The following is a 24210-nucleotide window of genomic DNA, read 5'->3' as shown; positions in this document are numbered from 1 at the left end:
ATAGAAGGGAGACTGAGCCATGCCAGAGCAGCCTCTCCCTGCAGTTGAGCCTGTTCAGCTGGCAGATGTGGGCATGTCTCCTGTTTGTACAGAAGCAGATTCTTAGGAAAAGTGCAAAGCCAGACTCGTGACCCAGGGAGTTGGCTTCCGCCAACAGGGCCACCTGAACCCTGTTCTGATAACAAAGGAGCAGATCATGTGAAGCTCACAAGACTTTGGTTCCCATTTACCGAGTTCAGCCAGCTGTGTGGGCTGCAGCGTCCAGAGGTACACTGAGCCAGCAATGTAGTGTTTTTTTCCCCCCTTGGGGAGTGGCTGGGGCTGAGTTGTTGGTTAATAAAGGCAGCCTAGTTGGAAACAGGCTCATGAAGATATGCTGCATTTGAGGGCAAAAGGGAAGCGTACTCTGCAAATGCCTAAGTACTGTCCTTGATGTGAAGGCTGCAGGGACTCCTGGCTTCCGGGCTGTTCTATCAGCACCACAGCTTTGATCAGGCAAATCCCTTGACCACTCTGGACCTGGGGATTCTATCAATCACTAAAATGGGTGTAATTCCTAAGGGAATTGTTACAGGGAGGAACACCTAAATTTGAAGTCCTGAGTTGTTGGGAGCCAAGACCTGGACATCCATCTCTTCAGCTATGTTCTGCCTCTCCAGGGTTGTGGGAGTTATGGAGGGGAAGCTCTGCCTTTGGGTAGAGGCAAAGACTGATATCCAGGGTTGTGGGAGTTATGGAGGGAAGCTCTGCCTTTGGGTAGAGGGGCAAAGACTGATATCCAGGGTTGTGGGAGTTATGGAGGGAAGCTCTGCCTTTGGGTAGAGGGGCAAAGACTGAGAGGACAAGCCCGTCCCTTCTTGGCATAGAGGCTTTGGGACGTAGGAGAGCTGAAATCCTTGGACTCTGGACAACAGACAAGATGTACCGTCTCAAGAACCCTTGTTCTAATCCAATACAGGTGAAGTCTCTGAACAAGCCTGAGGAGGTCTCTCAGCTGGGGAAAATCCTAGTTCAGTCAATTCACAACACTAGAAAATACAGCTCTGGTGAATTGGTTCCAGCTTTCCTTCAAGTCCTTGGAATAAAAATGAATACGAATTTTGAGGGCCAGGCAAACTGTGGATTTGTGGGTCAGGGAACCATACGTGTGTGAGGACTTGAAGGGGGCAAACTGTCTACAGAACACACAGCCCACCTCCCAGGAGCAGGGAGGACCCAGGTCGCAAAGGACTCCTCCTCCCCCATGCTGCAGCGTCCGGCTCCTCGCCCGTTCTCTAAAGCACCTGCCCCACAATCAACCTTCTGGGTCTGCCCCGACCACGCTGCTTGTTGGGATGTGGCATCGAGGTCACCTGCTGCTCCAAACCTACTTTGGAAACACACACACTGGCTCGTGCCGAGGAAGCCTCTCTGTTCTGTTGGAGTGGCCTCACCAGAATAACCATAAAAGACAGGTAACATTTATTCATAAGCAATACTGATTAGGAAATAGCTCTACAAACACAACTTACTTAGAAACAGCAAGTCAGAAATAGGATAAAACACCAAGAGAAAACGAGCTGTGAATACATTTCCAAAATGTTTTTGTTTTGTTGTTTTCATCTTGACTAGCACCATCTGTACACAAGAAAGTATGAACATAAATGTTTGGATAATAATAAAGGTTTGCAAGGCACTTAATCAGTCATTCTGGGTCTTTTTGTTGTTGTGTTCGCTTTCCACAGCAATCCTACATCCACCCCGCTCCTCTCTCACGAAAGCAAGAGAAGAGTGAGGTCTCTTTCGCTAGCAGTTCTTATGTACAAACAAGGTAAGGTTCCTCAAAGTGCTCTTTCAGTCTCGCAGGGCTGACGCCCCTCGGGCTTCCCATCCTTTTCTCCTTCCATGGGTGTTTGACGTTTGCGCCTTTCCTACAGAAAACAAAAAACTCGCCTTCCGCTCAACGCTCGCTCCAGACTTGCCACCAACCTTCATCCTCATTCATTGTCTTTGATGCCCCGGCACAGAGGGCCTAGGGGCGTGCACCGTCTCTGAAGTCCTGGGGAGCGGGGAACCGCTAGGACAAGGGGCTGGCTCCTCTACCGGCGCCTGGAGGTGATGTCGAAGCAGGTGATCATCATGAGATGGGCCTTGCAGAAGTTGACACGGCTCTCCAGGCGCTCCGTCACACACTCCAGGGCCTCCAGGTACTCCAGGGAATCCAGCTCCCAAACCTGCTCCAAGTCAACTGCAAGAGAGGAAGAGCTTGATGGAGACACAGAGCAAACAGGGCGCGAAGCATCTCCCGACGGCTCAGCCTGGAGCTGCCACCCCCACATCTACCCCTTGCTCTAAAGGTCTAACTCGCCTGCCTTAGGCCACCGCAGGGTTCCCTCCTGCCCGATCCTCAGCCTCTTTTGGGTGGAACGGAACACTCTTTACCAGTGTTTAGATCCTTAACGTGTTTTTGAGATTCTACTGACTAACAAGGGGACATTCTCGCTTCCCCTACCTCCAGCCATCCCCATCGCAGGATTTGACAGACTCTACCATGCTGTTCACTATCAAGTAAATACTTCAAGCTGAGGTGGGGAGAGTCCCTCCCTTCTGGGGGTCTCAGTTGAGTGACAGTTATACTTCTGCCCCCTTTTATGAAAGGATGTTTCTGGATTATAACCCAGATACCTTTCCTGATGTTCAGGCCTGCACAGAGTAAAAAGTCTGTATCCTTCAAGGCCTGAAGAACAAGTATCTGGAATTAACCCCTTCTGGCATCAAGTCCCCTACTTTGTCTAGAGGTGGCTGGGCAGAGGGATGGGCTGCCTGGCCCAGGCTCCAGGGGTCCAGCAGGCTCCCAGTACGAGGAGGAAAGGCATGGACAGCAGCCAAACCTGGAACCCCAGGCAAGAGACGAGCTCTGGGACCTCCACGTCGGCTGACACAGTGTCCTTAAAAAGAATGTGAGAGTAGTAATTCCTAACCTGCCTGCCTTGAGTTGCTGTGAAGATAAAATGAGACAATGAACACGAACTTGATTTGAAAACGATGCCACACTATGGAAACATCGGGGATTAGAGTTGACGTCTGCAGAGTGTCGTCTTTCTGCAGATGAGGTCCCTGAGAGCTGGACGGTGACATGACTCACTGAGGCTGATGCAGTTAACCAGGACTAGAGCTGGAAGGAGACCGAAGGCCCTTCCAGAATACCAGTGTAATATTTAAAAACCAAAACAAAAAAGCAAAAGGAGCCATCATTCTATGACCACATCAGACTACATTACTGGACAACCTTGAAAGTGGCATCAGAACGAAGAAATAGAACTAAAAATGGATCTTTCCGTGCCAGTCCCCTGCCTTTTGCCCACAGGGAACAGTCAGCAGGCAGCCTCATTGATCCTTTTTTCCATTACTGTTTTCAATTCATCTTCAAGAAACAATCTGTGTTTCCCCTTTCATGTAGCTTTCTGTTCATTTTCTTTCTCAGCATCAAAAACCCAGTGATTCTGACATATGTACAAAGACTAGAAGGAAGCTGTTGTTTCCTGGAAGCAGCTAAACACGTACGTATTAATGTTTCAGCTTGTTCCCATCCTGGGAAAAAACACAACTTTGTAAGATGAAGATAATTTTCAAGTCTGCCCTGGGCATAAACAGTTCTTAAAAATAAAATGTTAATGAAAATAGCAAAAATGAAGGAGAACTGACAGAGAACTGACTGAAAGGAGGCCCCTGGGATCTTTAAGTGGCCAGGGCTTCCTGAAGCAAGGAAAAGGGTATGCGCAGCAGGGGGGATAAGCACAGGGCCCCGTGCGCATGTCACGGGCAGACAGTAACCAACGCCCTCGCCCCGTCTGCCCTCCCCATTAGTGCCCTCGATGAAATGCCCTCACAGGACGAGTTCATGTCTTTGCTCACATTTCTAACAGAAGATCCAGCTCAGGGCATCATGCAAGCAGGCAGGAAGGAAATGCCTCCTGTTTTTTATTTGTATTTTTGAGACAGGGTCTCGCTCCGTCACCCAGGCTGGAGTGCAGTGGTGCAATCTCAGCCTCCTGAGTAGCTGGGATTACAGGTGCCTGCCACCACACCCAGCTAATTTTTATATTTTTGGTGGAGATGGGGTTTCACACCACGTTGTCAAGGCTGGTCTTGAACTCCTGGGCTCAAGTCATCTGCCCACCTTGGCCTCCCAAAGTGCTGGGATTACAGGCGTGAGCCACCACACCTGGCCAGGAAATGTCTCCTGTTGTTGAACTTTGGGATAATACTAATAATTACTACCAGATCCTGAGCTCTCATCCTGAGCCAAGCAGTGTAATAAGCACCAAGAGGACCAACAGGTACTGATTTACACCTCACAACTGCCCTGTGGTGTGGTCACCATTATTTTTCCCATTTTACAGCTAAGGAAGTCAAGGCTCAGAGTGAAGTGTCTTACCCGAGGTCCCACAGCTAGTCTGTGAGAGAGCCAGCAGCCAAAGCAGGTCTGTATGCCTGTGGCCACAGCTGCAAAGGCTGCAACTTACTATTACAGGATGCTCCATAGACTGTCCCAAGAATCCAGTGAGTCCTTAGGGAAATGTTAGCACCTTATTCCTAGGGAGAGGCAGCTGCCGGGAGACTGCGGTTACACGTGGCGGCACGGCCGGGAGGCCGACAAGTCCTGCCACTTTCTTCCGTAGCTTGACCCAGGACCGTTTCACCCCAGTATTTTTTCAACCAGCTGCTTTGGAACATAAACCTAAGCTTCCAGCCTCTGCCTGCAGGCCCTCCGCACTGGCCAGGGAAGACCGGAAGAGGGTGGGGGCTGAGCAGGGGAGGGACAGTACAAAGGACGCCTGCCAGAGGCTGAGGGCAGGACGGGAAGGGGAGGCAGAGAGAACCTGAATGGCAGGAATGTATTTGACCCCACAGACTAAGTCTTCCAGCATTAGCTCCTATATCAGTGTAATAGCTGGGACCAGATTGAAGTTTTATTTTGTGCTAAATGGAATGGTCAGGAACAAATAAATAAGAGACAATTGAATCCATCTTTCAAAGAGAGCAAAATTGTCCTGAATTGTTATTAGATGGTTAGGGTCATCCTGGGCTATTAAATGGAAATAATCCTGTGGCTGTCGTTTTTTTTTGTTTTTTTTTTTCGTTGCTTTCCGGGTTCTCTGCGCAGCTTTTCTAGGACGGTACACTCTAGCCTATTAAGGGCTCTATAAATTCTTGTCTATTTCAGGCTAGATATGCAGTGTGATTTGGGACCGAGGAGCAGATCTGTAACAGTCTTCATGTCTGGGTGATCTTCCGCCACAAGCAGGGGGGAAAATCTCATTTCAGGTGTTTTCGACTGAGACACGTAAGAAATAATCTTGCAAGAGCAATATTCACCACCCCTCGCTGCCCCGGCCCTCCCACCCGCCCCGGGGGAGTACGCTGCTCGCTGGGTGCAACTTCCTCCACGTGGTGGGCATCCTGACACCGAGGAGGTGGACACAGCCTCTGTCGCTGGCTCCCTGGGCTACGCGCCAGGCCTGGTGAGCGAGGGAGCCCAGTAGTTGCGAGGGAGGGAAGGAACCCCGGCCTTACATTCACTGAGCCACTTGTTGGGATCCAGCATCAGGTACTGTTTGGTCGCCTCCAGCTCCTTCATCAGCCACTCGTACTTGGCGCGGACCTCGGCGATCCTCTGCTGGCGGTGTTCCAGAATTTTCAGCTTGGCGTTGAAGCACATGACCTCCTAGCACACAGACAGAGAGGAGAAAGGGCCCTTTGCTCACGCCCAGCCCACGCCACAGGGAGCACCTGTGAGTATCGTTGACGGAAAACAGGCTGGGGATGGAGACGTGTGGGAGGGACCCAGGTGATCTCGGCCACATTTCTGCCTCGACAGGCCAGTCAGTTCAGACACCTCACAAGGTGGGACTATGACAGGCCATTCTTGGACTATGACAGGCCATTCTTAAATTGAGAAAGCAGGTGGTGGGTGTTTCAAGATGGACAAAGACTGGTTAAGACGGGGAGCCTCAAGGAGCCAGAAAAGCCCCCAAGATCATCAGCCCCCACCCCTGGCTTTGGAGCCTTTACAACATTTCAGCAAGAGAAACACGGGGCTCTCTCCACAGCCTCTGTCCAAAGGCCCTTTGCTGGGACAGAAGCCCCCTTCCCACCACCCGAGCCAGAAGCCGGCTGGGAAGCCTGGGTCTGGGCCGTCTTCCCCAGGGCCCTGCCTGGGCCCCCGTAAGGGTGGTGGGGGAGGCTGCCTCACCTTGCTGGCGCCCCCTCGTCGCCGCTGCAGGCGCTCCACGTCATCGATTTCATAGACTTTAATCTCAAAGGGTTCCCCAAGGCCCCTCTGGCTGCTCCGCAGGGGGCCGTCCACCCAGCGGACGCCTGTGCTGTTGGTGGGTTTTCTCACAGGGGAAGAGGTGTCCAGGGATAGTGCTGGGATAAGCCTCCGTCTCTGAGAACCTGAGGAGGGGATTAAGCCCAAAGAGTTAGTCTTTCTGAATTTCAATTTTTTTTTCTTTTTTTTTGGAGATAGGGTCTTGCTCTGTTGCCCAGGCTGGAGTGCAGTGGTGCGATCATAGCTCACTGCAGCCTTGAATTCCTGGACTCAAGCAATTGTCCTGTCTCAGCCTCCTAAGTAGTTGGGACCACAAGTGACACCACAACACCCAGCTTTTTTTTTTTTTTTTTTTTTTTGGTAGAGATGACATCTTGCCATAATGCCCAGGCTGGTCTCGAACTCCTGGCCTCAAGTGATCCTCCCCACCTTAGTCTCCCAAAGTGCTGGGATTACCGGTGTGAGCCGCTACACCCAGCCTGAATTCAATCTTTTAAATATTTTGTGGATGTAACAGATGAGGTCATGACAAGCACCCCAGGATCTGAGGCAGGGCTAAACACTCCCACTTCCCACCACCCACCTCTACCTTTCCTCCCCTAAGCTGACACTTGGGCTTTAGCTCAGCCAACTCCCGGGGGAATCTTTAGAACTGCCTCCTAGTTTCCACCTGTGAAACATGCAGCTTACACCTGTGAGCCGCACTGGCACATCCTCAGCATGGATGGGTCAAAAGGTCCGAGCGTTTGATGTCATTACAGGAGTTCCAAAAAACACTGTCGATTTGCTTATAACAGCAGCAGCACTGACATGCGCCGGTTACGTGCCAGGCACTATTTCACATGCTTCACACACTGTGACAAGCACTGCCAGTGCTCTCTCCCAGTATCTATTCTCTTTCTTTCTCAGCAGAAGAGACCCTGGGTATTAGTGAAACACAAGGCTCCCGGAATGGAGACTAAACTCTTGCATGGCACAGGGGACTGCAGTGTTGATGAACAAATGTCAGTTGAAGCATGTCTCCTCCAGAAGACAACAAGGAACGCTCACTACTGTGTTAATTTTCCCTATAAAGTGAACTCGGGGATCTGAGCTCCTTTTGCTTCATATTAAATCTCACTTTTTTTGACAGGGAGTCTCACTTTGTCACCCAGGCTGGAGTGCAGTGGCATGATCTCAGCTCACTGCAACCTCCACCTGCTGGGTTCCCCTGCCTCTGCCTCCCGAGTACCTGGGACTACAGGTGCCTGCCACCACGCCCAACTAATTTTTTGTATTTTTAGTAGAGACAGGGTTTCACCGTGTTGGCCAGGATGGTCTCGAACTCCTGGTCTCAAGTGATCCGCTTGCGTCAGCCTCCCAAAGTGTTGGGATTATAGGCGTGAGCCACCGCACCCGGCCAAAACCTCACTTTTTAGAGCCCAGATTTGATCTTATGTATACACATACACAATCGCGTTTAGTTTCCAACAAAGTGCAGGCCCCAACTAACAAAACTAAGCAACATCGACCACTGGAATAAAGCAACTGTCTGTCTCCTTAGTGTCTGAGACACTTACGCTGGGAAGTGACCAGATCAGAGTTTTGGGTTTTTTATTTTAAATCAGTCTGATCAAGCTAGCTGACTGTTGGCAAACTGTTTAGCTTTTCTGTGCCTCAACTCTAGCTTCTGTCCCGTGGAAGGAACCTGTGAAACGGCTGGTGGTTAACAAATTAACCCCAAACCCAGTGGCAAAAACAGCAAACATTCATCTCACATATTCCTGTGGGTGGGAATCTGGGAGTAGTTTTCGCCAGGTGGTTCTCAGGGCCTCTCAGGAGTCAGCTGGGGCTGCACTCATCTGAAGGCTTGACTGAGGCTGCAGCTTCCGTTTCTAAGCTCGCTCATATCATCACGGCAGGAGGCTTTAGTTCACTGCCACGCAGGCCTCTCCGGCACGGGACTGTTTGTGACATGGCAGCTGGCTTCCCCCAGAGGGAATGACCCAAGAGAGCACGAGGGGCACCCAGCACAGAAGCTGCAGCGTCTGGTATAACCTGCTTATGAAAGTGACATACCGTCACGCTGCCACATCCCACTCGACACAGAGACCAGCTCTGGGAAATACAGGAGGGTGTGAAGGCAGAGACCATGGGGGCCATCTTGGAGCCTGGCTACCACGGATGGGACGTGATCAGATGGGAAAATGTCTGGGACGAGGGCCACCCTCCATCTCCTGCCAATACCCATGCCAGGGCACCATGTGAGATGGGAGTAGAGAAAGTAAAAACACCTGGAGAGTGACACTTCCCTGGGCTACAACAGCTTCATAGAAATATCCTGGCAGGTATCTAATTCCCAATGCCTCCTTTCCATGCCACCCAGCAACCTGGAACTTCCTCACCACATCGATCCCTCCCAAGGTGGGAAGTGAGTGCCCGCTGTCAGGTTAGGTGTGGTTTGGGGGCTGGAATACCTTCTTCCTGCACACAAATGAACAAGTGTCTCGGATTTTTGTAAACTTCTGAATTTAGGTACCAGAACATCAGTCCCGTGAATGGATTGATACTCCGTTCCTGCACCTCCAGCTGAGGCTCCCTCTTCCCGCGCCTGTCTCCCTCCAGAGGTGCATGTGAGCCTCACTTAGGTGATGATGAGGGTAAGCCAAGTACTGGGACAGGGGTAATGTGGTCAGGCTGAGGAAATGGAGGGAAGTACCCTGAAGGCAGTTCAGGGGCAGAGTGGTGCCCTCACGTTACTGGAAAGGTCACAGGAAGCGATGGTACTGATGCCATCCCTGGGCAAAGACCGACCCGAGGACCTTGGTCTGGGGCCCCATATAAATAAGGGTTCTTAGATTTTCTGCATGCTCCAGCATCTCCACCTTTCAAGCAGATGCCCAGGTTTCTGCCAAGCCCAGTCTCTGACAGGGATCCCCTCCTTCCAGGCTGTGAGTGGGGTCAGGTCACCATCAGCTCTAAGAAAGGTGTTGGGGGAGCCCCACCCTGGCGAGAGTCGTGCGGTGCCCCACTGGATGCCGCCTGTCTGATCGGGGAGCACACAGCCAGGGCCAGCCTCCTGCTGATGCCGGTGGGCTGGGCTCCCTCCTGCTTCTTGACCCCTCCCTGCTCATCAGCCTGGCATCCGGTCCAGGCATGTACAAGTGCAGCATGTTCAAAGCACTTAGGCTGATACCTGCCAACATAGATTTACCACATGAAATGGTCCAGATTTGACCTGAGAACGTCAACACTGATACTTCAAGGAAACTTCCAACCAGGACCTCTCCCACTAGCAGAGGCTGAGCCCACCCCTCGCCCCTCCCGTTCCAGGCCTGGCCGACAGCTGCGTGCAGTAAGAGGGGTGGCGGACCCATCCCAGTCCATCTTCCTGGATCACCTGCAGCGCTGACAGCCCACGTGAGAAGCTGACATTGGGTCTTCTACTCTCAACATCCCGGAGTCCAGACAGAAGCCCCCACACGAGTCTGCAGATGCTGCTGCTGAGGTTAAGTGTCGGGAAGCATGGGCGTTCTCAGTGCTGAGGCCTCTCAGCTCTCCCTGGGGAATATACTTCTGCCCCCAAGAGCCCTCCAGCATAGCTTTCTGCTCCATCACCCACTGTCTGCATTCTGACTCAAAGTGTGGGCACTAGGAAGACCGTGAGTCAAAAAAAAGCATGAAGCACTAATATTGAAAGGAACCGTAGATATCAGAGCAGAGAGAAAGAGAACATGAATCAATACATGTGATTTTATTGACCAGCAAGGAGCCAGCTCCGTGACGAAGAATGATGCTGGCTGTATGGCCTGCTGTCGTGTTTTAGCTGAAAAGGCAAATGGCTCGCGTGCCAGGGATGAGAAAGAGGCAGGTTCCCCAGTGCCACAAACTCTCCTCGATGCCGGTCGCGGCCTTCCTCCCATGTCCTCTGAGATTCTGAACCCTGCACCCAGGACTGCAGTGCCACCTCACAGCATCACTGCCACCTACTCTCCTTGGGGTTCTCATCTGAAGAGCTTTCTTGGTGTCTGAGAGAATCAATGACTTTCCTCCTTTTTCCCCAACTGTGTAATCAAAAAGGCTCTCATTCTGAACCTACTCTCAACTGGCTCTAGGCTGGTTCTCTTGGAAACATTCTGGAAATCTGAACTCTGACAGCAAGCGGCTTGCCTTCCTCTGATTTTCATTATGCCGGGGACCACTGTGCTGCTAGAATTTTTTAAAACCAGGATGTGCCTGAGAACCAAATGAACACGAGAGGTTGGCAGAGCAAACCACGGTGCCCTCGGGCCTTGGTGAGGAGCAATTAGTCACAAGTTTTTGTGCAGCACTCTGGGAACTGAAGCTGCTAGCTCAATTCACTACAGGTGCAAGTCACAACTCACAAGACAGGCCCATCAGTCAGTGATGTTGACTCAGCACCAACAGAAAGGCAGTGTCTGATGCTTAGAATGACAAAGTAGCAGATTAGACTCAGCACTTAAAGCACCACCAGCAGAACAAGATACGAGAAATACACAGGAAAAAAAATATGAGCAAACTTCTAGGACTATACCGCCAACCAAGCAGCCAGCCCATCAATGAATCAATCAATAATATCCAACGGTAACCGACACCAGCCCAGTGCTCAGCACCAAGCAGGCTGAGTCAAGTGTAGAACAGGCCTTGCTCACGTCCAGGCAGGTCAAGGTCTGGGGCATTCCAGAGCACCATGCCTCCCTGTGGAGCTTCTCTTCAGGCAGACCCTCCCTCCCTCCCTGCAGGGCTTTTCTGGTGCCGAGCCTCCCTGCGGTGGGAATGAATTCAATTCAGGCCAAGGCGCTCATCTGCTGGTCAGACTTCCCCATCCAGTCCAAGCAAAGGAAAGCAAGGGAAAGAGTCCAAGGAAGTAACACACCAGGATGAGGGTGCAATGTCAGGGACTGGAGGAAGACAAGAGAATTGACGTAACATATAATGGATGATGGGGACGGGGGAGTGCGAGGATTGGGGGCTCAGGGTAGGGGGCTCGGCTGGTGCAATTATGGCATCAACTGTGTATCACGGATTGACACCCTCAGCTGCTGCCATGCACACTGGCCAGGACACACATTCCCTCCCCACCTGGGCTCATTCTTGGCTCTGGGCTATACACAATTTCATGGTGCTGACCATAGAGGGGCTGGCAAGGAACTGTGGATGGAGCAATGAAAATCTATCAATCAAAGCAACATCATTTCTCTCACCCAATCACTTCGTTGGTCAAGAGCCTGCAATGACTCCCCACTGCCACCTACAATAATATGTTGTATCTTCTTATAGAACTATGTAGAATATAATGTGTACTGTTCTTGTAGTTCCCAGATGTTCCAGGTGTGACTTGATCTGGGCTTATGTTTCCCAGTGTCTTGCTCTACTTGTTGGGACTATCCCTTGCTTGAGTTATTCTTACTGTGTTGCCCACAGGCCAGGCTCTTGCTGCTGGGAGCTTGTGGTCCCATTCCTGCCTCAGCCTCAGTGCCCTGCACCCTTCTCTGCCTGTCCCGCTGTAAGCACCTTCCTGGACCAAGCTCAATCCCAACGTTTGTCTGCAGCCTCTGCCTTTTGCAGGATCCTGCTTTGTCTAAATGCTCTCTCCACTTGGGTCTTCACTTCCCCTCTCAGCATCTGGCAGTGCACTCAGTTCACTGTTCTCTATTCCATGCTTTTCACCCTTTCTCTCCAATTAGATGACAAACTTCTTACAGTGGCCTTGTCCCCTGTGCCAGCTGCCTCCACCTCCACCCACACACCAGAAACTTCCACATCACCAAGCTCTAAGAGCACAGAAGACACCTGGTCAACGTTTAACAACTGAAAATCAATCCCACCGACTACAGATTGCTCTAAGGAAAAGACATCACATGACCATCAATATTATTTCACTTATCTGCATAGTCTCCTATGATGTGGGCAGCTCAGAGACCATGGTATTATCTACCAATCCTCTCGTTTGACTTGCATATGAGGAAACTGAAGCTCAAAGAGGACAGTGATTCCCCAAAGGTCACACAGCTCAAGATCCTAAGTCTCCTGCTTTCTAACTGAATTCACTGCACCCTGCTGTGGCCGACGGAACAAGCCCAATCCCGTGCACACGCAGCAACAGGGACCTCCAAGAATGAGAAGACAAGAACGAACCATTGTGATGTCTGGTCGTTCCTGCTGTTACACATCCTACGAAGGAATCAGAGAGGTCCAGGTTATTCTCCCCATCATTCCAGTTCGTTTTTACTAAGGAAATAAGCCGTCTCAGACAAAAGATGTCCCTCTCTGGTTCCAACGCCTCTCATAATTGTGAACTCCAGCCATCTAGTTAGGAATCTCCTTGGAGGAGTTTTATAGCTTCTCTTAAAGAAGTTGCTCTTGATTTATGCTGATCACGTCTGACAGCCACCGTTTCTCTTAATAATAATCATAAATAAGCAAGACAAGGTCACCTAACCTGAAACGAGCACGTCTCCACTGCCACATCCATCATGAAGCCTGGATCTACAGCAGCTCATGACAAAGGTCTTCTCTTGGCACTCCACGTGAAATCCCATTTCTAGCACCTGCCCTGGCATTTTAATTTTACACCGTTTTCCTCCAATAGCCTTACCTAACCAGAGACTCCTAGAGGACAGCATTTACGAAAGCACTTAGCCCAGAGCAAGGGCATACGCGGAGCCTGCTGCCTGCTCGTCAAGCAGTTTTTTTTCTTCCTCTTCACTCCAGTGTAACCGCCAAACCAAAAAATAAAAGTCTTGAAAAAAAAAAAAAAAACCTGTGAAAGCCACGGAAATAATGAAATGGACTGGTAGAAACAAGACAGTAAATTTGAGTGCATGAAAGCACTGTGGGACACTGAAACATACGTGGCCATGTGGCCACACATCGTCTGGACTTTGAAGACCAAGCCTGCGTGGGTTAGAATAACAAGTGTTCATTAACCAGGTACTGGGAAGGCCGGCAGCTGCTTTCCTGCTTGTTATTTTTACTACTATCAATACGTTTCAAGCCCTTGGCCCTGGCCATAAGACACAGCAGCTGCTACGTTACATGGAATGGCTCTGCCTTTTCGACTTGTCTTAAATGGGGTTCTGCTCCAAGTGCTGTCTCTGCGATGGAGGGGTGAAGTGAAGCAGAGTCAAAGAGCATCAAAGACTGAAGCATACCCCACCTGGCAAACAATAGACGTCAAGGTACTGACAGCCATGATGATTCCCTACCATGCTTACAGCCTAACATCCCCATGGCCAAGCTCTGTCATCTGTGATGAGGTGAGCAGATGGGGCTGTCCATATCATAAAGCTACATCTGCATACCTACATGGTCCCTTAAGGTGGATTTCTTTGATTCTAGGAAGATGAATGTTTTATAATGTTCACTGACCACAGCCCTAACATTTGGGTTGGAACATTCCAGAGTTTGTGCTCGCCTGTGATGGGAGAACAGGAAGAAGCCACCCCATGACTGACAGAACAAGCCTGTGGGGCAGTTGCTGGAGCAGTAGGAAAGGGGAGACCCTACATCTGTCACTCACCCCATCTTTTACTTCCAAAGATGCTGCGGGCACTGATCCCTGCAGGGACCTGGCTTCTGAGAGCGTGTGAAGAGCCTAGTGTTGCACAGAAGGGCAGTGAGAGGGCAGAGGACAGGCCAGGAGGGCAGGAACCCGGGCCGCCCTGGCTTCAGCCAAGGCATAGAATTGCATGTGGGGCTCTGCGTAAGTTTCATTTCGTTTTTTTAAGCCCTTAGACTAAAGAATGAGCAGGGGCAATTTCTTTGGAAGCCACTTAAGAGCAGAGATGATTCCAGGCAAAATTCTCAAGTAGCTTCAGTTGTTCTTGGTACCTTTTGCCTCTGTCTTTTTCTCTCCTTACCATCCTTTCATTTCACCTACCCCAAGACCTCCAGGGCCACCAGCTGTGACCTGGGTCCTCTTCTCCTTGCCCATCATAACTGACTGTCACGTGCCACCCAAAACTCTAATTAACAAGTCAGTGGGCTTTATATATTAGCTCTTCTGGAGTATGTGCCTTTTGATAGGAGATTCTTAAAAATGGCAAAGACTGCCTGGGTGTAGTGGCTCATGCCTGTAATCCCAGGACTTTGGGAGGCTGAGACGGGTGAATCACTTGAGGTCAAGAGTTTGAGACCAGCCTGGCCAACATGGTGAAACCTCGTCTCTACTAAAGATAGAAAAAGTAGCCAGACATGGTGGTGCATGCCTGTCATCCCAGCTACTGAGGAGGCTGAAGCAGGAGAATCGCTTGAACATGGGAAGCAGAGGTTGCAGTGATGCAAGATCACACCATCGCACTCCAGCCTCGGCAATAGAGTGAGTCTCTCTCTCTCTTTAAAAAAAAAAAAAAAAGAGAAATGGCAAAGAAAGACTGTCCCAAAAAACATGCTTTTCGGGTCCCAGGGTGTGTGGGGTGTGGGGGGGGGGGGCACGGCAGCCCCTGTGGCAGGTGTGCAAACGTGACTGTCCACAAGTATGTTTGGGGTGGAGGTGGAGGAAGGGCCTCGACCATTGCACTTTCAAAGGGACAAACTGTGCATTATCCACATCCCTGAGAGAGGCTGCCAGAGTCTTAGAGGCCACCAACCTCACACGAGGGGCATCTGAAGCCACTAGGTCATGAGGGTGGGTACCCTCACCTGATCCCTCAACAGGCGCTGAACAGTCCACAGGATCCTTGGTTGTGGAGCAGAGGGGCACGGGGTGAGGGAACGGAAGGCAGAAGAGCCAGGCTTCCCCCATAGCGAGCAGGTGTGGGTCACGCTGCCATGTGCATCAGGGCCCCCGCCTTTCCACCCTGCTGAGCACCAAGGGATTCACGGTCCTAAGGCTGATGACGGCACTCAGTCGGGCAGTTTCTCACAGAGGAACCCTCCGCGGTGATGTCCTGGTGGAGCCCTGCAGGGTGCCGGGCCGTGGGAAAGGAGAGGCCAGGCCTGGACGCCCTCTCCCCACGGGCACGGGACAGCCTGGCAGTGGGGTTCGGGCAGCTCGCCCACCCGCCTCCTTCCTCACCCGCGTCCCTGTGCCCAGCCGCCTACCTGGATTGGAACGTTTCTTCGGAGCCTTGAGGCTCCGGCACCTGCCGCCCACGGAGCTGCTGTTCTCGCTCGTGGAGTCCTGCGCCGAGGACGCGCTGCCGGTGGCCTCGCTGTCCCGCATCATGCTCTCGTAGCCGCTGCTGCCGCCGCTGTGGTAGAACAGGGCCGTCTTCCCCATGGCCGGCGGGAGCTCCCCGCTCAGCACGCTGCTGTTGTCGCTGCCGTGGCCGCTGCTGCAGCGGTGGGGCCTCCGCGGGGGCGTGATCTTGCTGTAGGGCGACGGGAGCAGGTGCGCGGCCGCGGGCTTGTCCTCAGCCAGGGCCGCCCCGCGCTCCTCGGCCTCCGGCCCGGCCCCGGCCCGCAGCTGCAAGCCCCGGGCGCCCGCGCTACCCTGTAGCAGCTCCGAGATGCGCCCATTGACGGCCCGCAGAGGAAGCTTGGAGGCCAGGCCTGAGCTCCGGTTCCTGCTGAGGGACTGCGTGGACCAGGACATGTGCTTCCCGCCGGGGGGCAAGCTGGAGCTCTGGCCCACCGCCTGCGGCAGGGACTTGGTGGAGAAGCTGAGGGTTTTGGTGGTGGAGGTGGACAGGCTGCGCGCCTTGGGGCTGGTCAGGAGGAGCTTGCTCACGGCGGAGATCTTGGACTGGCTGGCCTTGGGGGAGGCCCCAGAGCTGGGGGGCGAGGTCCCGGCGCTGCGGCCCAGGCTCCTCCCCGCGCGGGGCATGGTGCTGTCCTTGCCTGCGTGCAGCCGGGAGCTCACGGAGGACAGGCTCTCGGCCCGCTCCAGGGAGAGGCATTCGTAGTGGCTGACCGTCGCCCTGCCCAGCGAGTTGGTTCTGCTGGCCAGCTGCTCCAGCTTGGCACTGAAGAGCTTGCTGCTGCTGTTGGCGTCCTTCGTCTTGCCGCTAGGCTCATCTGGGAGGCCCGCCAGGAAGGCGGCTGGTTGGTTCAGGGGGCTGCTGGTGCCACTGCTGCTGGCACTGTGCTGAGGGCTGGCCCGGTTCTTCTGGTCCAGGCTGGACTTTCGGACAGGGGGCAACGGGGGAGTCCCTTTGGGCCGAGCCAGGACACAGTGCTTGGGGGAAGCCACCTTCCTCTCCAGGGTAGCCTTGGAGGGCTGGGCGCCCGAGGCTGCACCCACCCCGTTGGTCTCGGCAGCGCAGTAGTAGAAGAGGCTGTCCGGCTCCTCCTGCCGGCTGGCCTTCTGAAACGCCCTGGGAAGGCTGCTGGACTTGACGCTTTTGTTGGGATGCATGGGGCTCTGGGTGGCCAAACCAGGCAGAGCCATCTCACACCCGTCCACGACCCTCCTGAAGTTGTCAGTGACGGGGGAGGCTGACACCTCCCCGCTGCTGCTGCTGAGCCTGTCGCCCGGGCTGGGCTTTCTGTCCTGCTCCTGCTCAGCTCTGGTCTCCGCGTTCGAGGGGCCCGTGGCAGTCTCACACCTAATCCCTTCTTCGCTGGGATGAGCATTCTCTTTTTTCACTTCCTCTTCTCGTTTCAGCCAGGGGTCCTCAAATGTCATCTCTTTCTTGCTACTGTTTTCCTTACTCTCCTGGGACTGGGCTAATGTGGGGCCTGCTTTGGGGGTGGCAGTGGGGGCCTCGGGCTCTTGAACGTTCCGGGGACTCACGGCAATGCAGGGGTAAACCGTGATGTTGGTCTTCATGGGGATGTACCCCTCGCAGCTGCTCAGATTCGCCGTGTTGGAGATGGTGACCATGGCCTTGCCCAGGGTGGATATTTTGCAGCCTTTGATGAGGGCTGCTTTGTTGAAAGAGTCATCTCCCGTCTCAGACGGGATGAGCAAGTTGTCCGGGCTGGCCTTGGGCCTCTCTCTGCACACCACAGCGGTGTTCTGGATGCCGCTGACGAACTCCGAGGACGCGGGTTCTGCCATTGCCTCCCCGTGCCCAAAACACGTCTGGGCTATGAAACTGTGGCACGACTGCTCCCCCTCACTGCCCGCACTCATCTCGCTCAGCCAGGAGCTGATGGAAGAGCGTCTGCTCCCTGCCTCCTGGGCCTTCTCCTCCAGGCTCATCTTCGGGAGGGGCAAGAACTGTGTGATGCTGACCTCGGAGACGGGGGCCATGCCGGAGTAGCACTCCAGGTCCTCGCTGATGCTGCTGATGATGCTGACGGGCCGCGAGCCCGAGGCCAGGGCCTGCACAGAGCAGTCACTGTTGAAGCTGATGATGCTGGCGGGGCGGCCGCTGTCCAGGACCCCGCTGATGGTCAGCTCCTCCACCAGCGTGAACACCAGCTCGTCCTCACCATTCAGCTCCAGCGGCTGCTGCACCGTCACCATCGTGGTGCTCAGGATCTCCTTCTTGGACTCTGGAGGAGTAGCTGCCTGCTGCTCATCATCGACAGGAGTTTCCGGGAACCCTTCACTCCCAGCAGACATGGATTTTTTCAAAACCTGGGGGCTCATTCCAACCGGGGGCGTACGCACCTCGGGCTGCAGCAAGGACTCACTAGACGCCACGCCAGAATCCTTGCCCGAGGAAGGCAGCGGGGCGGGAGATGGTAGGACCCCCTTCTGGGTGTAGACTTTGCATCTCTGGGAAGGAGAGCCGGGTGGCTTGTACTCCGAGGTCTTGGACAGGCTGGCGATGCCCAGCCTGGGGGAGCCCATGGGCCTGGGCTTGCCTTCCACAAAGCCGCAGGAGTTCAGGCTCTCCCGGCTGCTCTGGAGGCTGCGGCTCTGCACGAGCGGAGAGGCGCTCTGCTGGCTGCTGCTGCCTGGGATGCTCCTGGGCGAGGCCGGGCTGGGGCTATGGGCGGGTGCTGTGGTGGGCACAGGTGAGTGACTCCTCTGCATCTTGGAGGCCGGGATTTCTGGGCCTTCTCTGTCGGTCCGCTGACCTTCGGACCCATTATCTTCCTTATCAGACTCAGAGAGTGGGCTTGCCCCAGCTGCTCGGCTTAACGGGGGGCCTCTGCTTGCCTGCTCTGGCCCACACTGAGCAGGCAGTTCTTCAAAAGAAAACCTGCTGGGCTCCTCGCTGCCGTCGATGCAGTCCAGCCTCTCCTGCAGCTCAGCGAACGTGTTGCACTTCAGGCAGTCCCTTTCTGACTTGCTGGCTGCAGGCTCTCCTCCCTCTGCAGGCCGGCTGTCGCCCCGGGTCTTCTGCAGGGCTGGCACAATAGGGACAAAGTCTGGGGGGCCCTCGTTGTCGGTGAGCTCCTTGTCAGAGAGGGCCGTGCCGTTGGGCCCGATGTAGATGACGGTGTCGCAGGACTGCTCGCTGCTGGAGGAGTAGTCGGGGTCGCTGGACAGGTGAGCGATGGGGAAGTCGGGGTCCACCGTGGCCCTGGTGTGGAAGGGTCTCAGCTGGGTGGGCCTGCGCATGCGGCCTTCTTCACAGGAGCTCTCCCCGCCAGAGGAGCTGGATGTGTACTGTGAGAGAGAGAGCAGTTAACATGGCGACCCTGTCATGGCAGTTTCCCCGGGAGCCCAGCTGTGTGCGGCAAGTGGTGGAGGCCCCTGACTGGACGCGGGCTACTGACGGCCACCCTGGTTGACCTCCCACATGTGGGCCACTCAGGGGGTGCCATGCCAGCGTGCCCAGTCTCACATCACCGCTGCATTTGGGAAGGGGAAGCCCTGTGTGGCACACTGGGGAAGCAGAAGCTGCTCAGGAAAGGAGGTGACCATCCAGGCCCCGCCTCACCAGCTAAGGGCTGCTGGGTCACCAGTGTTTGGCACCCTGTGCCATGGAACACTGGTTAGGAATCACTATTTAAAGATAAAAAAGGTACAAAACGGAGAAGGAGAAAAACAGGCCCCCACATCAGCAGCTGCCCCTGCCACTGAGTGGCCGCGATCACGACAGTTTCCTCAAATACTGGTCACCCTGCCACTGTCCTGGCTTGGCCTCCGCCTGAGAAAATGAGCCCAGTGATTTCTAGCAGACTCGGTATCATCCAGGAACCACTGACTGCCAGGACAAAAGCAGCAGCCAGGGAATGACTCCTGGACATGCAGCAGGGCAGAGGCCCTGAGAGCAGGGAGCTGAGAATACTCTGGCGCCAACCCCGTGAGGGACACAGTCTCCATCTACACAGGACCAAGGCAGTGCATGAGAAACACAGTATTTTCCATCCCCCCAGTGTTTTTCCTCTTGAGGTAGCAATCCATTTATAATCTAAAAGCGGACCAAGTGCTTCCGGTCAGGAGTCCAGGCTGGGTGACCGGGGCCAGCACCAGGTGTGGGGAGGGGACATGACTTTGCATCAGTCCCAAGGTTTCCCTGCCCCAAAGTGGACCCTGAGCCACGTGCTGTCAGCTCCAAGTCGCATCTCCTGATGCTGAGGGATTGGCAACATTGATTTGGCTTTTTCTGACTCCGTTCCAGGGCACAGCTCCAAAGACTCCCTCATCCACCACACCCCGCTGTGACTCCTTACCTTCGTCTTCTTTTTCTTCATCCTCAAGACTCGCGATGCAATCTGGATGGTGGACAGGGTCTCTGCGTAGCTCCCGGCCGCGGCCGAGATGTGTGCGATCATGGTGGTACGGCAGTTCATGTTCCCCAGAGACTCCCGCAGCAACATGGCGAGCTTGCTCTCTCTGCCAAACAAAGTGAATTAGGCTGCATTAGCGGCCATGCTTCCCTGTGGTCCTCAGGGCAGGGCTTCAGGCCTGCACATGGCCATTTTGTTGTGGGTGGTGGTCCCCCCCTTTTTAATGGCATACTAATTAGCATCGTTTTCCAGCATGGGGCTATTTGTAGTTGGCAAGCACTGAGCAAGTGCTTCTAACTCCAGGATGAGATTCATGCAAAGCACCTCCCTTGGCGCTTCTGTCCTGGCTGTGATGGGTGTTCCTGTGCGTGTGTGTCTATGACATTACACATAATGAGGCCTGGGAATAGAAACGAGAGGACGGGATCTGGAGAAACAGCTCTGTGACTGGTGACTCGGCATGCTAACTGCACGTGTGGCCTTTCTCCAGGGTTCCCACACACAAACAATCCCACACAAAAAGGAATCTCCCTACCAGGGGCCTGGATTGAAGATCTATGGGTTTTTAACACCTGCAGTTCCTTTAGCCAGGAAGCTGCGGCCACTTTATTGGCATTGTCCCTTAACTCGCATATTTGCACCTAGGAGCAGTGAAGGAAAAGGCATTCCTATTCCTGAAGACCAGGGGAGACACAGAGAGAGAGGCCCAGCCAGTCACTCAATCCACAACAGAAAGCAGCACTTTCCTATGGAAAGGCTTCCTCTGGGGACTCTGCAGGTGCTGTGTGGGGCCACTGCCCTGAGTGGTGATAATGAGGCCCTGGGGTTTGCAGGGAGCGTTGCTAAGTCTTTGAACTGACCTGGAGAAATGGTTGTTTTTCTATTCCTATACTCGTCCCAACATTTTTCCTGCCTTGCCTTTAAAGGCCTCTGCTTATTTCATCATCAGCACTCATTCTCTCAACTGCTGCCAAATGTCATTGCATCTCTGGCACGTTCCCTGATCCTGAAGGATGAGGAAGCCTATTTCCCATGCCGCGTGCTCATATCTCTATGCTGTGTCTGCGATGCCAGATGAGAGGAATTTGTCCCATGTCCATGTCTCATCATCCAGCCCCTGCAAAGCTCCCTGGAGAGGGACGATCCAGCTCAGCAGACACTGAGGGAGACTCAGGCCACTGTCAGCAGAGAGCAGACCATCTTACGTGACCTGCTTCTGGCCTCAGGGAGGGAAGACTGTGGGGTGAGAGCAAGAGCTTTTCCTTCCCATCGGGGACCAATTAAGGTGTGAGTTTGGAGACACTGGGCTCACTAAGGCTCAGTTCCAGAGCAATGTAAGAATATACCAGGGCTTCCCTTCCAGCAAAATGACCAGTGATGAAAGTGGTGAGGTACGGGGTATAGAGGAGGAGCAAGAGCTGTGAACGTTTAAATCCCTTCAAAATGTTGTCTATCTAGCAGAAATTCATGGATAGCACACTCAACGAGGAAGCCAGACCCCATTCCTGGCATACATTTTTTCCAGAGACACTGCACCTGGATGCGTCTTGGGCTCTGTCTTCCATATGGGCAGTGGAGGGTGAGTTCTGCTCGGTTGGGTTGTGATCATACAGTCAGGTCTTACATGAGTAGTGGAGGATGAGTTCTGCTCGGTTGGGTTGTGATCGTATAGTCAGGTCTTACATGAGTAGTGGAGGGTGAGTTCGGCTCGGTTGGGTTGTGATCGTACAGTCAGGTCTTACATGAGTAGTGGAGGGTGAGTTCTGCTCGGTTGGGTTGTGATCATACACAGTCAGGTCTTACATGAGTAGTGGAGGGTGAGTTCGGCTCGGTTGGGTTGTGATCGTATAGTCAGGTCTTACATGAGTAGTGGAGGGCGAGTTCTGCTCGGTTGGGTTGTGATTGTACAGTCAGGTCTTACATGAGTAGTGGAGGGTGAGTTCTGCTCGGTTGGGTTGTGATCGTACAGGCAGGTCTTACATGACTAGTGGAGGGTGAGTTGTGCTCGGTTGGGTTGTGATCGTACAGTCAGGTCTTACATGACTAGTGGAGGGTGAGTTGTGCTCGGTTGGGTTGTGATCGTACAGTCAGGTCTTACATGAGTAGTGGAGGGTGAGTTCTGCTCAGTTGGGTTGTGTTCATACACCGTCAGGTCTTACATGAGTAGTGGAGGGTGAGTTCGGCTCGGTTGGGTTGTGTTCATACACAGTCAGGTCTTACATGAGTAGTGGAGGGTGAGTTCTGCTCGGTTGGGTTGTGTTCATACAGAGTCATGTCTTGTTATTCATGGTAGCTGTGTTCTATAAAATATTTGTGAACGCTGAATTTGTAAATACTGGGCCATTGTTCTTAGGGGAAATATAGTTTGGTGTAAAAGTAATTTTGGTTTTTGTCATTTCAATTACTTTTTTTTTTTTCTTTTTTTCCTAAGACGGACTCTTGCTCTGTCACCCAGGCTGGAGTGCAATGGCACGATCTCGGCTCACTGCAACCTCTGCCTCCCAGGTTCAGGTGATTCTCCTGCCTCAGCCTCTGGAGTAGCTGGGACTACAGGTGTGTGCCACCATGCCCAGCTAATTTTTTGTATTTTTAGTAGAGATGGAGTTTCATCCATGTTGGCCAGGCTGGTGTCGAACTCCTGACCACAGGTGATCTGCCCGCCTCGGCCTCCCAAAGTGCTGGGATTACAGGTATGAGCCACTGCGTCCGGCCCATTTCAATTACTTTTGCACCAACCTAATATATGGTTTAGGTTTCTGTGAACCTCTGATGATAAAAGTTTCTTCAATGGGTCAATACATAACCTTGTTAATAAGATGCTTTGTTTAATATGTTTCTTCAAAATAATGAATTATATTCAGTATTTCTCTAAAATAAAACACTAGCCAAGAAGGGTTTCATACTTTCCTGCCCTTTGGTAACATGATTAAATTTCTCTGGAGTCTAGCCTCACACCAATGCTATCTATTGCATTACACTTTCTCAACATCTGATGAATCCACACATTCAGTCACTTTTTATCTCTTCCATCACTTCCTCATGTACTATAGGTGTTACCTTAGCACTTTCCAGAGTGGTCCCACATACAGATGGGCTGAAGGCACATCCCCCTGTATCTCCACGTGACCCTGTGTAAGTCCCCAAGAAAACATACCAAAGACTGGCCGGGCGCGGTGGCTCACGCCTGTAATCTCAGCACTTTGGGAGGCCGAGGTGGGTGGATCATGAGGTCAGGAGATTGAGACCATCCTGGCTAACATAATGAAACCCCATCTCTACTAAAAATACAAAAAAATTAGCCGGGCGTGGTGGCGGGCGCCTACAGTTCCAGCTACTTGGGAGGCTGAGGCAGGAGAATGGAGTGAACCTGGGAAGTGGAGCTTGCAGTGAGCCAAGATTGTGCCACTGCACTCCAGCCTGGGTGACAGAGCAAGCCTCTGTCTCAAAAAAAAAGAAAGAAAGAAAGAAAGGAAGGAAAGGAAGGAAAGGAAGGAAGGAAGGAAGGAAAGGGAAGGAAAGGGAAGGAAGGAAGGAAGGAAGGAAGGAAAGGGAAGGAAAGGGAAGGAAGGAAGGAAGGAAGGAAGGAAGGAAGGAAGGAAGGAAGGGAAGGAAAGGAAGGAAAGGAAGGAAGGAAGGGAAGGAAGGAAGGAAGGAAGGAAGAAAAGGAAGGAAGGAAGGAAGGAAGAAAAGGAAGGAAGGAAGGAAAGGAAGGAAGGAAGGAAAGGAAGGAAACATACCAAAGACCGGATAAAAGGATGTAATGTAGTGACATCAAGCTGGCTGCCCTGTGCACTTCCTCTTCCTTTTTCTGGGTGTGCATATTTTTGATTAGTTAACAAGAGACCCCCATGAGCACTGTAGCTCCTGCCTGAAAGAAGCATATCTAACACATAGCTTTTCTCCATAAGGCACATCACAGCCTTCTTGTGCTTAGGGACCCTAAATAGGACATCAGCACCATTCTTGGGGGTTGTTTACAACAAAATCGCCACCAGAGAGCACAAAAATATGAAAACCAGCACTAAGGAGACTGCAAAAAGGACATGTGTGCACGGTATGAGAGCCGAACGTGAGGGCAGACCTTCGCACGCTCCATCTCGGCGGGGAACGCATGCATCTGGTGACTCAGTGTCTTCACCGCTCTGCCCCTGTCCGAGAATGACTGTGAAACCACTGTCTTGACTTTGGGGTTACAAGTACATTTCGGTGAGTAGGTGAATGTGCAAATACAGAATCTGCAAACGATGAGGACTGCCTGCGCTCTGAAGTTCCCCGTCGTCTTGTTAACCCACTGCAGGCAGCTGAAGGCACGTCCCCTGGGTCTCCGTGTGACATTCCCCAGGACGACAGACCAAAGACAGAACTGAGAGAGAACATGG

At 52.9% G+C, this 24210-nt stretch overlaps 1 protein-coding gene across 1 annotated transcript in view; it reads right to left on the bottom strand.

The window, feature by feature from the left end:
- Positions 1-919: 919 nt before the first annotated feature.
- Positions 920-24210, bottom strand: part of KIF26B (kinesin family member 26B) — a 558166-nt gene continuing 534875 nt past the window's right edge. Inside the window, exons 11-15 of the mRNA XM_025392049.1 lie at positions 19775-19937; positions 15359-18764; positions 6236-6438; positions 5557-5707; positions 920-2227 (exon numbers count right to left, since the gene is read on the bottom strand). Of these exons, the coding sequence (XP_025247834.1) occupies positions 2079-2227; positions 5557-5707; positions 6236-6438; positions 15359-18764; positions 19775-19937 (4072 nt within the window). The 3' untranslated portion in view covers positions 920-2078. The remainder of the gene's footprint in view (positions 2228-5556; positions 5708-6235; positions 6439-15358; positions 18765-19774; positions 19938-24210) is intronic.

This window comes from Theropithecus gelada, chromosome 1 (assembly GCF_003255815.1).
Source record: "Theropithecus gelada isolate Dixy chromosome 1, Tgel_1.0, whole genome shotgun sequence".
Classification (NCBI taxonomy): Eukaryota; Metazoa; Chordata; class Mammalia; order Primates; family Cercopithecidae; genus Theropithecus; species Theropithecus gelada.
The sequence above is the reverse complement of the archived record's forward strand: the minus strand, read 5'-3'. Positions and strand labels throughout refer to the sequence as shown.